The 14231-nt window shown below is 46.5% G+C and overlaps 1 protein-coding gene across 2 annotated transcripts in view; it reads left to right on the forward strand.

Moving 5' to 3' along the window:
- The window catches only part of JAKMIP1 (janus kinase and microtubule interacting protein 1), a 173207-nt gene that overhangs the window by 116544 nt on the left and 42432 nt on the right, over positions 1-14231 (forward strand). For both annotated transcript variants that reach the window (XM_002814560.5, XM_054553696.2), the window contains 3 exons: positions 2120-2266; positions 3577-3717; positions 4895-4954. In XM_002814560.5, the coding sequence (XP_002814606.5) occupies positions 2120-2266; positions 3577-3717; positions 4895-4954 (348 nt within the window). The remainder of the gene's footprint in view (positions 1-2119; positions 2267-3576; positions 3718-4894; positions 4955-14231) is intronic.

Below are 14231 nucleotides of genomic sequence, written 5' to 3' on the forward strand. Positions count from 1 at the left end.
TAGCAATTTCATGAATATGTTTACATTTTCTGGATAACAGCAAAACTAATTTTTATGTACTGGCAGTTGATACATCAACTTCTTGACAGATGCCTCATAATTTTTATGTTTATTCTAATTTTTATTATGAAGAGAAGTATATCCACAGAATATTTGAAAAAAATGAGTGGTGAAAGTGTCCATAAGTATCACCTCTTCACAACTTTAACAGGATCAAAATAAATTTACTTCCTTCCAGTATTTTTAAAGGTTTTTTTTTTTTGGCTTTAATCAGACTGTACATCTAATATTATGTCTCTACTCTTCATTTAAATATTTATAAGCTCATAAATACTCATGAGCTGCATAATAGTTTACTCAGTGGATTAGGAAAAAACACAGGCTTCTGGAAACATGTCAGATCAGACTGAAGTAGTTAAAAGTAGAAACTAATAAGTTTGCCAACGCTTCAATCTTTTTTTTTTTTTTGAGGTGGAGTCTCACTCTGTTGCCCAGGTTTGAGTGCAGTGACGTGATCTCAGCTCACTGCAACCTCTGCCTCCCGGGTTCAAGTGATTCTCCTGCCTCAGCCTCCCAAGTAGCTGGGACTACAGGTGCCCACCACCACGCCCGGCTAATTTTTGTATTTTTAGTAGAGATGGGGTTTCATCATGTTGGCCAGGCTGGTCTTGAACTCCTGACCTCAAGTGATCTGCCCGCCTCAGCTTCCCAAAGTGCTGGGATTACAGGCGTGAGCCACCGCACCTGGCCTTAATCTTAAAATCATGAGGTAACTACTGCTACTTTGGAGTGGTTCTTACATGTTCTTAATGTTTAAATAAATGCCTTGAAACTCACCAAGAGACTTTGTTTTATTTTATGGTTATGAATTGGGATTTTTTTCCCTGCTGTGTATTGTTCTGCAACTTGCTTTTTCACTTCGTTGATCAATTACATCACTCCCCATCAGTGCTTAGAGATCTGTCTTTGTCTTTTTACCAGCAGCTTGGTAGTCCATTGTGTGGATATACCATGGTCTGTTCAACTATCTTCCCAATGGTGGATCTTTAGGCTGTTGCCGCTTTCTGGATTTCTGTGAGATGCCACATGCCTGTAATCTCAGCCCTTTGGGAAGCCAACGTGGGAAGATTCCTTGAGCTCAGGAGTTCCAGCCCAGTTTGGGCAGCATGGGAAAACCCCATCTCTAAAAATACAAAAAAAATTAGCTGGGCACAGTGGTGCACACCTGTAGTTCCAGCTACTTGGGAGGCTGAGGTGGGAGATCACTTGAGCCCAGGACGTCAAGGCTGCAGTGAGCTGAAATCACACCACGGCACTCAAGCCTGGATGACAAAGTGAGACCCTTTGTCAAAATGACCCATGTCATTTTACCTACCTTCTGTCTCAAAAAAAATGCCATGTAGAAGATACATATGGGTCTTTACTGACTTCACATAAAGGTTCAAGTCAGTAAAGACACATATGTATCTTCTACATGGCTTTTTTTTTGGCGGGGGGGTAGGTTTCTAGAAGTAGAATGCATGGGTCATGGGTCACATGGTACATTTTATATTTCAACTTATACCTTCAGAATATTTTACCTTAACATTTACAGCCTGGGGAGTAAACGCAGGGGTCTAGAGTCCGTCCCTTGTGTTTGATTCTTGGTGAACTCAAACCACGAATCTTTGCAAAAGTGCAAAGCATTCTTGGCACTTTCTTTGTGAAGTTGGGCCCATTGCCTCCTCTCTTTGGGCTCAGGTTCTTTGTCTATAAAATGGGGATGGGGAAGGTGGCCCCTTCACATGTGTTGGCTGTGCCTGTGGTTATCATAATATTGACAGATATTTAAGTTGTTTCTAATTCTTTCCATGAAAATAACACTGGGAGGCTACCGCTATGCATTCAATTCTCACCATGTGCCTAGGAGACAGGAGCTGCCATGATTCTCATTTGATAGATGAGGAAACTGAGGCTGAGAACTTGCCCATTGTCATGCAACTAGCAAACAAATGTGTCACCTAGGACACTGGCCTCAGAAGGGGTCCTAACCGGGTTGAGTCTCTGCTCACCTCGGTGCTGTGACCTCGGCCGTCTGTCGTCAAGTTGTCTGAGCCTCTGTGTCTGTTTCCAACCACAGCTGAAACGCTCGCGAGAGACCGAGGTTCAGCTGAAGCCCCTGGTGGAGAAGAACAAGCGGATGAACAAGAAGAATGAGGATTTGTTGCAGAGTATCCAGAGGATGGAGGAGAAAATCAAGAACCTCACGCGGGAAAATGTGGAAATGGTGAGCCGTGGGCCCCTTGGGGCCAGCCCTGACACTCCCGTCTCTGTCTGGGATTCTTCAGCTCTGAACCTCCCGATTCACATGTTCTGGGATGCACCTGCTGCCCACCTCCCCACGAAGCACCAGGTGCAGTGTCAGTCACAGATGGCTCTCCTTTCTCTCCACCTGTCTCACATTCACTGTGCTGTGGGTGTTTGTGCCCGGAGGGAGTCAGACAGCTGTGTCCTTAAACACATCCCCCATTCTCTCCGAGCCTCTGTTTCTTCATGCATAAAATGGGAATGAAAATATCAACATTGGAGGATCATCAAGAGGATGAAATAACAGTGTGTAAAGACCTCACAGGGAACGGGCCCAGAGGACACCCAGCACGTGAAAGCCATTATGATGATCGCTGGCGATGCTCTGCAGAGGGGTTTCTCCTCCAGCTAGGATGCCTGGTGTTTGTGGTCAGGGCGGGTGTCTTGTAGTTGACAGTTTACAGAATGATTTCAGGTTCATTGTTCAGAGTAGTATCAACCCCCGCTTTACAGCCGGGAAGACGGAGGCTCTATCACCACATATGCTCTGCTGTCTGCACCGTAGCAGGTGCAGATGTGTGTGTGTGTGTGTGTGTGTGTGTGTGTGTGTGTGTGTGTAATTGCTGTTGTTTGGAGTCCTCTCCTTCCCCTGCCTTCCCCTCCCAGCTTTCTAGGCTCATTTCAAATGTCGTCTTCCATCCCCAGGCCCTGCGCACCCCTTCCTGTCAGCAGTGTACATGGTCAGCCCCACTTTGGGCTTGGCTTTGGTCTGCCCTGTCCCCTCTTCCAGCACAGGACAAGGTGGCCACGTATTAGTCCATTTTCACACTGCTGATAAAGACATACCCGAGACTGGGTAATTTATAAAGAAAAAGAGGTTTGATGGACTCACAGTTTCACGTGGCTGGGGAGGCTTCACAATCATGGCAGAAAGCTAAAGGCACGTCTTATGTGGCAGCAGACAAGAGAGATTGAGAGCCAAGTAAAAGGGGAAATCCCTTATAAAAACATCAGAGACTTATTCACAACTACGAGAATAGTACGAGAGAAACCACCACCATGATTCAATGATCTCGCACCTGGCCCCTCCCACAACACATGGGAATTATAGGAGCTGCAATTCAAGATGAGATTTGGGTGGGGACACAGCCAAACCATATCAGGCCATCATCTCTTTCATCTTCCCGTCCATCCTTCTGTCCCTGCACCCCTGAGCTCCACTCCAGCACTATCCCTAACAAACATTGTTGGCGGGTAACCGTGTGGTGGTCTGTGTCCTTGTGGCTGCAGAAAGAAAAGCTGTCAGCGCAGGCATCTCTGAAGCGGCACACCTCCCTGAATGACCTCAGCCTGACGAGGGATGAGCAGGAGATCGAGTTCCTGAGGCTGCAGGTGCTGGAGCAGCAGCACGTCATTGACGACCTCTCACTGGTACATCTAGCACAGCTGGCACGGCTGCCCCTGGCGGGGGTGGCACCGGCTGACATGGGTGTCAGGAACGGGCATTGGGGCTCAGGGTGATGCTGCTGAGCTGGGTCAGGGTCAGGGTCAGGCAGTGCTGACTTTGGGACTCACCAAGCTCACCCTGGTGTGTACATTCCTGCTTCATTCTGCCACTAAGCAGCCTTGGCTTAAATGAGATCACTGGTACCTGGGGACAGTTTCCATGGCTACCCTTTTCTCACATCTTCTCTCTGGCTTGCTGTGGTTAAGAAGCATCAGTTTTAAGGATGTCTTTTGGCCTTTAGAGACTGGGCATGATCTGTTCCAGAGAAGGCTTTTTGTTTGTTTATTTGGTTGGTTGGTTGTTTTTTAGCTTAGCAGTTGCAGACTGTGAGTTTGGGCCCACAAACTTGAACCTTATAACCAGACGAGCACCTTGCTAAGACTGCCTGTGTGAGTTTTGGACGTGCATATGGGGCTTGCATCTATCAAAGGGGATTGAGCATGTCCTAAGCAGGTGGGGAATTGCATCCAGATAATTCCACAGCTCTCTGCGAAAGGAACTTAGGCAACAGGCAGAGAATACCTGCAGGGAGCTTTAGTTGGATCTTAGAAGCAGAACGTGTTCTGCTCACCGAAGTGGGTGTGTGATGGTGCCATGCACTGGTCTTCAAAGAATAGAAAAGCTAGTGATCAAAATTCTAGAAAAGGCTTTGATTATAATTTTCATGTTCATTTTGCCTGCCTCCATCTCCCTCTACCTCTTTAACTTCTCTCTTTCTTCCTTTCACCCATCCATCCATTCCATCCACCCACCCATCCGTCCACCCATCCATCCATCCACTCACCCATTCTTTCATCCTTCCATCCACTTATCTATGCATACATCTATCTATCCATCCATCTTTGCTTCATTACACAAAAGACTCAATGCAGCTTAGGATGAAAAATACATTTCAATGAAATAACAATTAAGTCAAAAGGTGGATAATAAACTCTCCCTGTAGCTCTCAGTTCAGAGAAGCAGCCATCTCTTGGGCACTTAGAACTTGAACTAGCCGTGCCTGGTGCGGATGGGCAGGCCCAGCTCCCTTTGAGAGCCAGTGGCTTTGGTTCATGAGATGTGAGGCTGGCTAGAAATGCCAACCGTTGTGTTTCCTCCTAGGAGAGAGAACGGCTGTTGCGCTCCAAAAGGCATCGAGGGAAAAGTCTGAAACCACCCAAGGTGAGCCTGCGATGGTGCACCTGCCCTGCCTTGCCGCTGTGTCACGGATCTGCAGGGCAGATGGGTTGTGGAGTGGGGAGGTTTTACAGAGGGGTCCTGAAGCAGGCACACACATCTCTGCATGCCTGATGATGAAAAGCCTGTCATCACTGTCTCTCGAAGCAACATAAATATGGCCATGTCATGCGACCCAGTTATTGTAATTTATTCATGGAAAACTTCCTGATGAATTCTCCACTTAGGCCTCAGGGTATATTCACCCAAAATTAAAAACATAAATACTTAAACATTTTGAAGGATTTAAGGGACATTCAGGGTTGGTTTATATCAGAGCATATCCTGTTCTGAAAAAATCAGGAGCTTTGTGTTTTTTTGGAATCATGCAGAACTGTAGTCTTTTTGGAAAATATAGGTCTTTTGCTATTTCCTAGTAACAGTGTCTGAAGGAGCTGGGCTTATAAAATTCAAATGCCCACAGGGACCAATCTGGAATGTAAAGAGCACACTGGAGCTGATACCAAAAAAAAAAAAAAAAGTGTAGTTTGCCTTTAAACCTGTAAACCTATTCTGGCTTCCACAAAGACACAGATCTCCCCTCCATTTTTTTTTTTTTAAGACAGTCTCACTCTGTTGTCCAGGCCGGAGTGCAATGACACCATCTTGGCTCACTACAACCTCCACCACCCAGGTTTAAATGATTCTCCTGCCTCAGCCTCCCAAGTAGCTGGGACTACAGGCACATGCCATCATGCCCAGCTAAATTTTGTATTTTTAGTAGCGGCAGGGTTTCACCATTTTGGCTAGGCTGGTCTTCTCTCCTTTTTATTGAATACAAGTGCCCCGTTTGGTTTATCTTTTGATCGAGATGTGGTTATAGAGAAATATTTCTCATCTATAAGGAAAACAGCTGTGCAAATGTGATAGTGAATGGCCAAAGACATGTGGTCTTGGTGTCACGGTGACAACAGGGAATGGTGGGGACTGTTGCAAACTGGGCCTTGAATCCTGGTTGCTGTAAGATGGTGGACCGATGGCGTCAGATAGTCCAGTTTTTCCAGGGAAATATAAATCCTTATGTGTTAGCTTCCTAGGGCTGCCTTAACAAAGTACCACAAAATCAGTGGCTTAGAGCCACAGAAAAAGGCCGGGCACAGTGGCTCATGCCTGTAATTCCAGCACTTTGAGAGGCCAGGGTGGGTGGATCGCTTGAGCCCAGGAGTTTGAGATCAGCCTGGGCAACATAGCAAGACCCTGTCTCTACAAAAAATTTAAAAAATTAGCTGGATGTGGTGGCACCTGAAGTCCCAGCTACTTCGGAGGCTGAAGCAGGAGGACTGCTTGAGCCCAGGAGGTCAAGGCTGTAGTGAGTCATGATTTTGCCACTGCGCTCCAGCCTCAGTGACAGAGCAAGACCCTGTCTCAAAAAAAAAGAAAAAAAAAGAAAAAAGAAAAGGAAAGGAAATGTATTATCTTACAGTTCTAGAGGCCAGAATGCTGAAATTAAGGTGTCAGTAGAGCCGTGTTCCCTCCCTCTAAAACCTATAGCAGACCCTTCCTTTCCTTTTCCTAGCTTAGAGTGGTTTCCCAGCAATCGTTGGTGTCCTTGGTTTGCAGCTGGAACTCCAATGTCTGCCTTCATTGTCGGTGACATTCTACCTGTGTATCTGTGTAGCTTTCACATCTAAAGCCACCACTCATGCGGGATTAGGAGTCCACCCTACTCCAGTGTGACCTCATGATAAGTTAACTACATCTGCAATGATCCTATTTCCAAATAAGTCACATTCTGCGGTACTGGGGTTAGGACCTCAACCCATCTTTTTGGGGGGGATACAGTTTAATCCATAACACCTTACTTTATGTGAAATTGAAGGATTTAAATGTTGGATTTTAAATGTCTATAATTTTAAATGTCCGACTACAGGTTGAACATCCCTAATCCAAAATCCAAAAATCCGAAATCCAAAATGCTCCAAAATCTGAAACTTTCTAAGCACCAACATGAGGCCAGGGAAATTTCACACCTGGCCTCATGTGACAGGTTGCAGTAAAAACACTGTCAAAACTTTGATTCATGCACAAAATTATTTAAAATATTATATACGATTCCCTTCAGGCTATGTATTATATATAAAGTGTATATGAAACAAATGAATTTCATGTTTAGACTTGGGTCCCATCCCCAAGATACATTATTCTGTTTATGCAAATATTCCAAAATCTGAAAAAACATCCAAAATTCCTCCTGGTTCCAAGCATTTCAGATAAGGGACACTCAGCCTGTAAAATATATATACCTGTGGGCCACATAAAATATATCTATGGGTGCAATTTGGCTCCCAGGCTGCCTCCTGGTGGCCTTTACTGCAGCGTTCAGGTAATGCCACTTAGAGTGGCCTGGCTCATTGATGATTTGCTAGGTCCTGGATTCTCGGATGAGTGGGTATTTATACAATCTCATTGAATTCTCACAGCCACCCCATGTAGTTGGTATTATTTTTTCAAATTTACAGCTACAGAAGACATATAGATATAAAATATAGAAAAAACTCAGAGAAAAATTAAATTGACAAGGCTGAGTTTCAAACTCAAGTCTGAGACTGCAAGGCCCAAGCTTTTCCCACCAAGCCAAGTCGAACACGGGGTAAATCTCTGCACATTGACATTAGAAACTCAGAAATGGGAAGTGGTTTGAGTAGAACTTGTCTATATGTATTTATTTGTTTGTTTATTTTTTATTTATTTACTTATTTTTTTGAGATGGAGTTTCGCTCTTGTTGCCTGGGCTGGAGTGCAATGACATGATCTCGGCTCATTGCAACCTCTGCCTCCCAGGTTCAAGCGATTCTTCTGCCTCCGCCTCCCAAGTAGCTGGGATTACAGGCGTGTGCCACCACGCCCGGCTAATTTTGTATTTTTAGTAGAGATGGGGTTTCTCCATGTTGGTCAGGCTGGTCTCGAACTCCCGACCTCAGGTGATCTGCCCACCTCAGCCTCCCAAAGTGCTGGGATGACAGGTGTAAGCCACTGCGCTCGGCCTATATTTAAGTATATACTTCTATAGAAGACATAGAACCACATTATAGAATATCTGGGAAATAAAAAGTGATCTATCACCGCAGTGCCTCCCCGGCACATTGGTGTTGCTGTTTTAATTCATTTCCCCAGCTGGAACTGCAGTATACATATTTGCACCCTGGATTTTATTTAACGTTAGACTGCAAGCCTTTATCCTGTGATAGCTGTCATTGTAAATATAAATTTTTATGGCTACATAATCTGTTGAGGAGATGGACCATAAACTGGTTTACTGTTCTGCGATTGTTGGGCACATTGCTTTCAGCTCCTCAGCCCTATGAATGATGCTGCAATAGCTGTGCTTCTGTTTACGCAGACAGCTCTTTCTGGCCCAGCTCTATTTTATTCCCTGACTGTTGAACATGTCATTAAGTGACTATACCATTATTTAGCTACCCTTTCCCCTACCTTTGGACTTGCTATTTCTGTAAATGTTACCACAGCAACCAGCTTTTGTCTGGAAAGCTGTGTCCATAATCGGAATCGTTTCCATGCATAGATTCCCAGAAGTTGAAATGTGGCTCAGAGGGTGAGAAGGCTTTGACCAGAGAGCATCGCCCCCACCCCACCCCACTGCCTCACGGAAGAGTTGCACCATTCTGTACAGCTGCTGGGAGTGTGTGTAACAGCCATTTTCACCATGGGACATATGTTTAAAAGGCACAAATCTAAAGATTGTGCAGTTTGTCCCATTAACGGGATGTGCTGTGGCATTACACACCCCATAGAGCTTCCACGTGGGGTTTTGAAAAATCCATTGTTGAGCCAAGACTTTATTTTTAAAGTCTATGTCAGAATGCCTGGAATTAAACAGAGGTTTCTTTTTCCCCTGTCCCCCGTCTTCCTGACTTCTTTCTTTCTTTCTTCCTTTCTTTCTTTCTTTTTCTTTCTTTCTTTCCTTCTTTCCTTCCTTCCTTCCTTCCTTCTTCCTTCCTTCTCTTCCTTTCTTTCTTTCCTTCTTTCCTTCCTTCCTTCCTTCTTTTCTTTCTTTCTTTCTTCCTTTCTTTCTTTCTCTCTTTCTTTCTCTTTCTTTCTTTCTTTCTTTCTTTCTTTCTTTCTTTCTTTCTTTCTTTCCTTCCCTTTCTTTCTCTCTTTTTCTTTCTTCCTTTCCTTCCTTCTTTCTTTTTTTTTTTTTTGAGACAGACTTTTTGCTCTTGTTGCCCATGCTGGAGAGCAATGGCATGATCTCGGCTCGCTGCAACCTCCGCCTCCCAGGTTCAAGTGACTCTCCTGCCTCAGCCTCCGAAGTAGCTGAGATTACAGGCATGTGCCACGACGCCTGGCTAATTTTGTATTTTTAGTAGAGATGGGGTTTCACCATGTTGGCCAGGCAGATCTCGAACTCCAGACCTCAAGTGATCCACCTGCCTCAGCCTCCCAAAGTGCTGGGATTACAGGCATGAGCAACCGCAACCGGCCATTCTTTCTGATTTCTGAATGTGTTTATGGGAGGAGAAATTCACAAAGGGTTACAATTGAATCGTGATTTGCTACATTGCCTGTACAACAGGAAAGGACAGGGGCTGTGTCTGTCCTGCCCACTGTGGCCTGTTCACTGCCTGGGACAGAGTAGGTATTGACTAAATAGTTCCTAAATAGTTGTTGGCTAAATAAGTGAATTGCCTTTACTGGAAAAATGTACTTGTATGACACTGGATTGTCCCAAAAGAACGGTGATGTGTGGTCACTTTAATGAAGATAGTTCCGTGTCATTAGGAGGCCGAATTTGGGGATCTGTGTAGAAACTTTCCTGAGTGGGTTTAGGGTCTTTGCTATTCACTGTTTCCTGGGCCCACCAGCATTGTTTCTTTCTCTCAAGATTCAATGTAGACTTCAGTGTGGACCAAATTTTCTCCCATGTTTCTACTTAATCCTGGCTTTGGGCAGGGCTGGATGGAATTGATACTTGGATCCTTCGGGGCCCGAGCAGGTTTTGTAATCCAGGGTTGCCTTTCAGGCCTAAGAAGCTTCTCTTTCTTCTCTACCACAGGCCACAGGCATTCAGTACACTTGGCTTTCTGTATCTGTGGGTTTCACATCTGTGGATTCAACCAACCACTGATTGAAAATCTTCAGGAAAAAGAAAGTGGATGGTTGCATCTCTACTGAACATATACAGACTTTTTTTCCTTTTCTTTTTGTTTTGAGACGGAGTCTCACTCTGTTGACCAGGCTGGAGTGCAGTGGCGCGCTCTTGGCTCACTGCAACCTCCACCTCCCGGACTTTTTTTCCTTTTCATTATTCACTAAACAATACAGTCTAAAACTAGAGTCATGCATTCCTTAACAACAGGGACACATTCTGAGAAATGCGTCATTAGGCGAGTTTGTCATGTAAACATCATAAGTATACTTGCACAAACCCAGATGGTCTAGCCTCCTACACACCTAGGCTATTCAGTCTAGCCTTGGCTTCTAGGCTGCAAGCCTGTGCCGCATGCTACTGTACTGAATACTGTAGGCACTTGTAATCCAATGGTATTTGTGTGTCTAAACATAGAAAATGTACAGTAAAAATACAGTATTATGATCTTATGGGACTGTTGTTGTATACTGTTGGGGATTGAGATGCTGTTATGTTGCACATGACTGGGTTTACAGGGCATCTGCATTGTATTAGGTACAATATTATAAGTAATCTAGTTAAAGGGTACAAGAGGATGTGCGTAGGTTATATGCAAGTACTACATCAATTTGTATAAGGGGCTTGAGCAGCCGTGGATTTTAGTATTCGTGGGAGGTTCTAGAACCAGTCCCCCATGGATACCGCAGGATGACTAGACTAGTTTCTTTTTCCCCTGAAATGCCCCCATCACTCTCTGTCCGTCACACATGGAAGTGTTTTAACACTTTGCCAAAGGCTTTGCTTGACGGAGTACTGTGGTGAATGCATTGAAAGTTCCAGAACTTTCCAGAAATCTGACAGCCCCATCCCTGCTCTCCAGCTCCTGACTTTCTATCAGAAAGACCCTAGCAAACCTCCCTGGACTCCCTGCAGGAGGGCAGCTCCAGTCCACTCCCACACCCCATCTTGCAGAAGATGTAGTCAGGGCAGAGCCTTGCAGAAGATGCAGTCAGGGCAAAGCAGAGGGTGTCCACTTTTGTCTTCCCAGAGCGTTTGTGTCACTGAGGGCCATGACTCTGTCTTACTGGCCTGTCCAACAGTCCCCTTATGGGATCTCCTCCAGGGACAAGATTGGTGTCGATTATCTCATTTCCTGGGGAGCCCGCTGGTTCAGCGTGGGCTCACGTTAGCCCCAAAGGAGAAGTTGGGGGAGAAGGATCCTGAGTGGTTCCTTGGGCTGTGCCCCGGGGACTGGGGTAGGGGGCTTGCTCAGGCCCTGGGCCTCTGGCCATGTGGCAGTAAATTGTGTTGCAGGCTATTGGAACTTGCACAGAAGCTATATCATCATAGAGTTCAAAGCATATGCATAATGGCTAAAAATCAGTACAGTTTACTCACACACCTTGGTTGAAAGTAGGACCCATCATTTTGGGTAAGGTTGGGAAATTGTAGCCCCAAGCAGTATGGGAGTCAGACCCTAGCTACTAGCTGGATGGGATTGGCCAAGTCATCTAAACTCTCAGAACCTCAGTTTGATTCTTAAAATGAACATTATATCCATGGGATCTAAGGAAGCTTCTGGTTCTTTGCTTGGTGTATAGCAGGTGATCAGGAAGTCAGAGTGTCTCCTTCTTCCTTTACCTTATAGCTCAATAACTTTCCTTTGGAGGGCCTGTGAAATGCAGATTCCCAGGCCATGCCCACACCCTGCCTCCCCCACTAATTTATAATCGTGAGGTGGGATCTCAATACCCTTTGCAGTAATCATCCTTTAAGGGAGGGCTGGGGACTGCACGGGGAACCATCAAAGCACCATCAGAAGGAGAGGCCCTTTCTTGGGCCAGTGCATCAGTGCTGTGTCCCCTCCTCCCCGAATGACCTTGGGTCTGCTGTTGCCAGGGGTTGGAGGATACCTGAGGTCTGGTGGGCCATTTTTGTCAGTGACTCTTGCATCCATTCTGATGGGACCTATCAAAACACGCAGGACCTATCTAAACTTGACTCCTAGCCCAACGCCCCTGAGGCCAAGCCTGCTGCCTGGTGGAGGGAAGGACACCCCTGAGGCCAAGCCTGCTGCCTGCTGAAGGGAAGGACAGACACTGGCAGCTGGTTGTACAGTACCTTTGCCTGCCTAGGAAGCTCAAGCACTTTTTTTTTTTTTTTTTTTTTTTTAAGACAGAGTTTCTCTCTGTCGCCCAGGTTGGAGTGCAGTGGCGCGATCGATCTCAGCTCACTGCAACCTCCGCCTCCCTGGTTCAACCAATTCTCGTGCCTCAGCCTCCTGAGTAGCTGGGAGTGTGCCACCAGGCCTGGCTAATTTTTTTTTGTATTTTTAGTAGAGACAGGGTTTCACCAGGCTGGTCTCGAACTCCTGACCTCAAGTGACCTGCCTGCCTCGGCCTCCCAAAGTCAAACATTTTTTCCTCATGTGCATCCATTTTTCATTTGCAAGTTTTGCCAAAGCTACCCATTTCTTCCTTCGTGGTTGTTTGCAGTTGATCTTATTCCTAGGCTGCCTTCCCCACGGCTGTCACCAGTCTGTGAGCTCATGAGGGCTGGATGCTGCCCTGGGATCCAGCTACTCAAAGCTGCTGGCACAGTGCCCTGCATTCAGGGGGGCTAATAGTAGTGACTGCGTGAAACCGGGGGCTACTTCATGTCTGTCTACAGGGCTGGCCTCAGTTGGTGTGTAAATGTGGGCCCTTTGCTGGGAGGGGCGAGGGCTTGTTCCCTTCTGGCTCAGCAGTGTCCCTGTCACCTGGTCCCTCCTCCACAGCAGCCATCAGGACTCATTTCATGCAGCTCTGATCAAAGGTGAAGAGGACATGGGCAGCAGGACTTTGTGCCAGCCTCACCAGCTGAGTGGCTGATGTAAATCAAAAAGTCTCTGAGGCAGGTCTCAATCAATTTAGAAGTTTATTTTGCTAAGGTTAAGAATGTACCCTGGAGACAGATCTGAGCCTTTCTCCAAAGATGATTTTGAGGGGTTCAATATTTAAAGGGGAAAGGCGGGCTGGAGGGGAAAGAGGGGGTGTGTGGTCACATGACTGAATCCACAGGTTGTGAGAGAAAAGGAGCAGGTAGGGGAATAGTCCAAATTATGTAATTGTCTTGTGCTCAGTAAATCAGCACTTTACATAAGATAAGGTGAACATGGAGCAGCTACCTGTAGAGATGCTTAACCTTTTCTCTGCAGCTCTCTGCTTAGGAACAAAAGGAAAGGCAGCTTTTTGCATGACTCAGCTTTCAGCTTAAGTTTTTATTTTTGGTGGAGTGAACTGGGGTTCAGAGTTTTTATTTTCCTTTCACAGCGGGCTCTGTGCCAGAAGCATGGGAGGCCCCTCTGAGCATTGCTCCGTGTCCCACCTGCTGGGGGCCCTTTGGTAAAGGACTTGGGGAAGATGTGGGTCCTGGGGATAGGACACTGGGATGATTATGAAGAGACAGGGGCTGTGTCCTGGACCACATGCAGGCGGCTCAGCAGACAAGCACACACACCGTCTGTGCCAGTCCTGGAGGCACCGCCAGAGGAGCTGCAGCTGGTGTGGGTGGAGCAGAGCTTGGGAGCCTGACCTGGCCACAGAGGCCGGCTAGGTACCTTGTCCAGGGTAGCAAACACCGTGGGGACATCTGGCTCCCATTTGCAGACTTGGGAAGGGACAGGTGCCATTACCTATGGTGGTTCTAGGTAATTTGTTCACACAGGGCAGGAAACCCCAGCGCCACAAGTGAGCAGGGTGGTGAGTCCTGGTCTCAGGGAGGAGCTGCTGCAGAGGCTGGGTCTGTAGGCGCCTGGCCTCCTGCCTGGTTTCAGGAGGTGACTTCAGGCCCTGTGGGGAGGGGCTTGAGGCAAAGGTTCCAGATTGCAGCCCCGCCTCTCCAGGCCCCTCTGTCTCAAGTCTGCACTGCCTGGCGCCAGGCCCAGGTGTCTCAGGTCTGCACTGCCTGGGGTCAGGCCCAGCTGTCTCAGGTCTGCACTGCCTGGCCGGGTGGTGCCTCATTAGGAAACATGGCTTAAATGGTAGTCGGCGCTAAATTGAGTAGCACAATCCAGTCACACAGTTCATCTGATGGATACTTCCAAAGGAATAGAGCCTCATGTATTGTTGAAGTTGAAACATACATGAACTTTGC

This window comes from Pongo abelii, chromosome 3 (assembly GCF_028885655.2).
Source record: "Pongo abelii isolate AG06213 chromosome 3, NHGRI_mPonAbe1-v2.0_pri, whole genome shotgun sequence".
Taxonomy (NCBI): Eukaryota; Metazoa; Chordata; class Mammalia; order Primates; family Hominidae; genus Pongo; species Pongo abelii.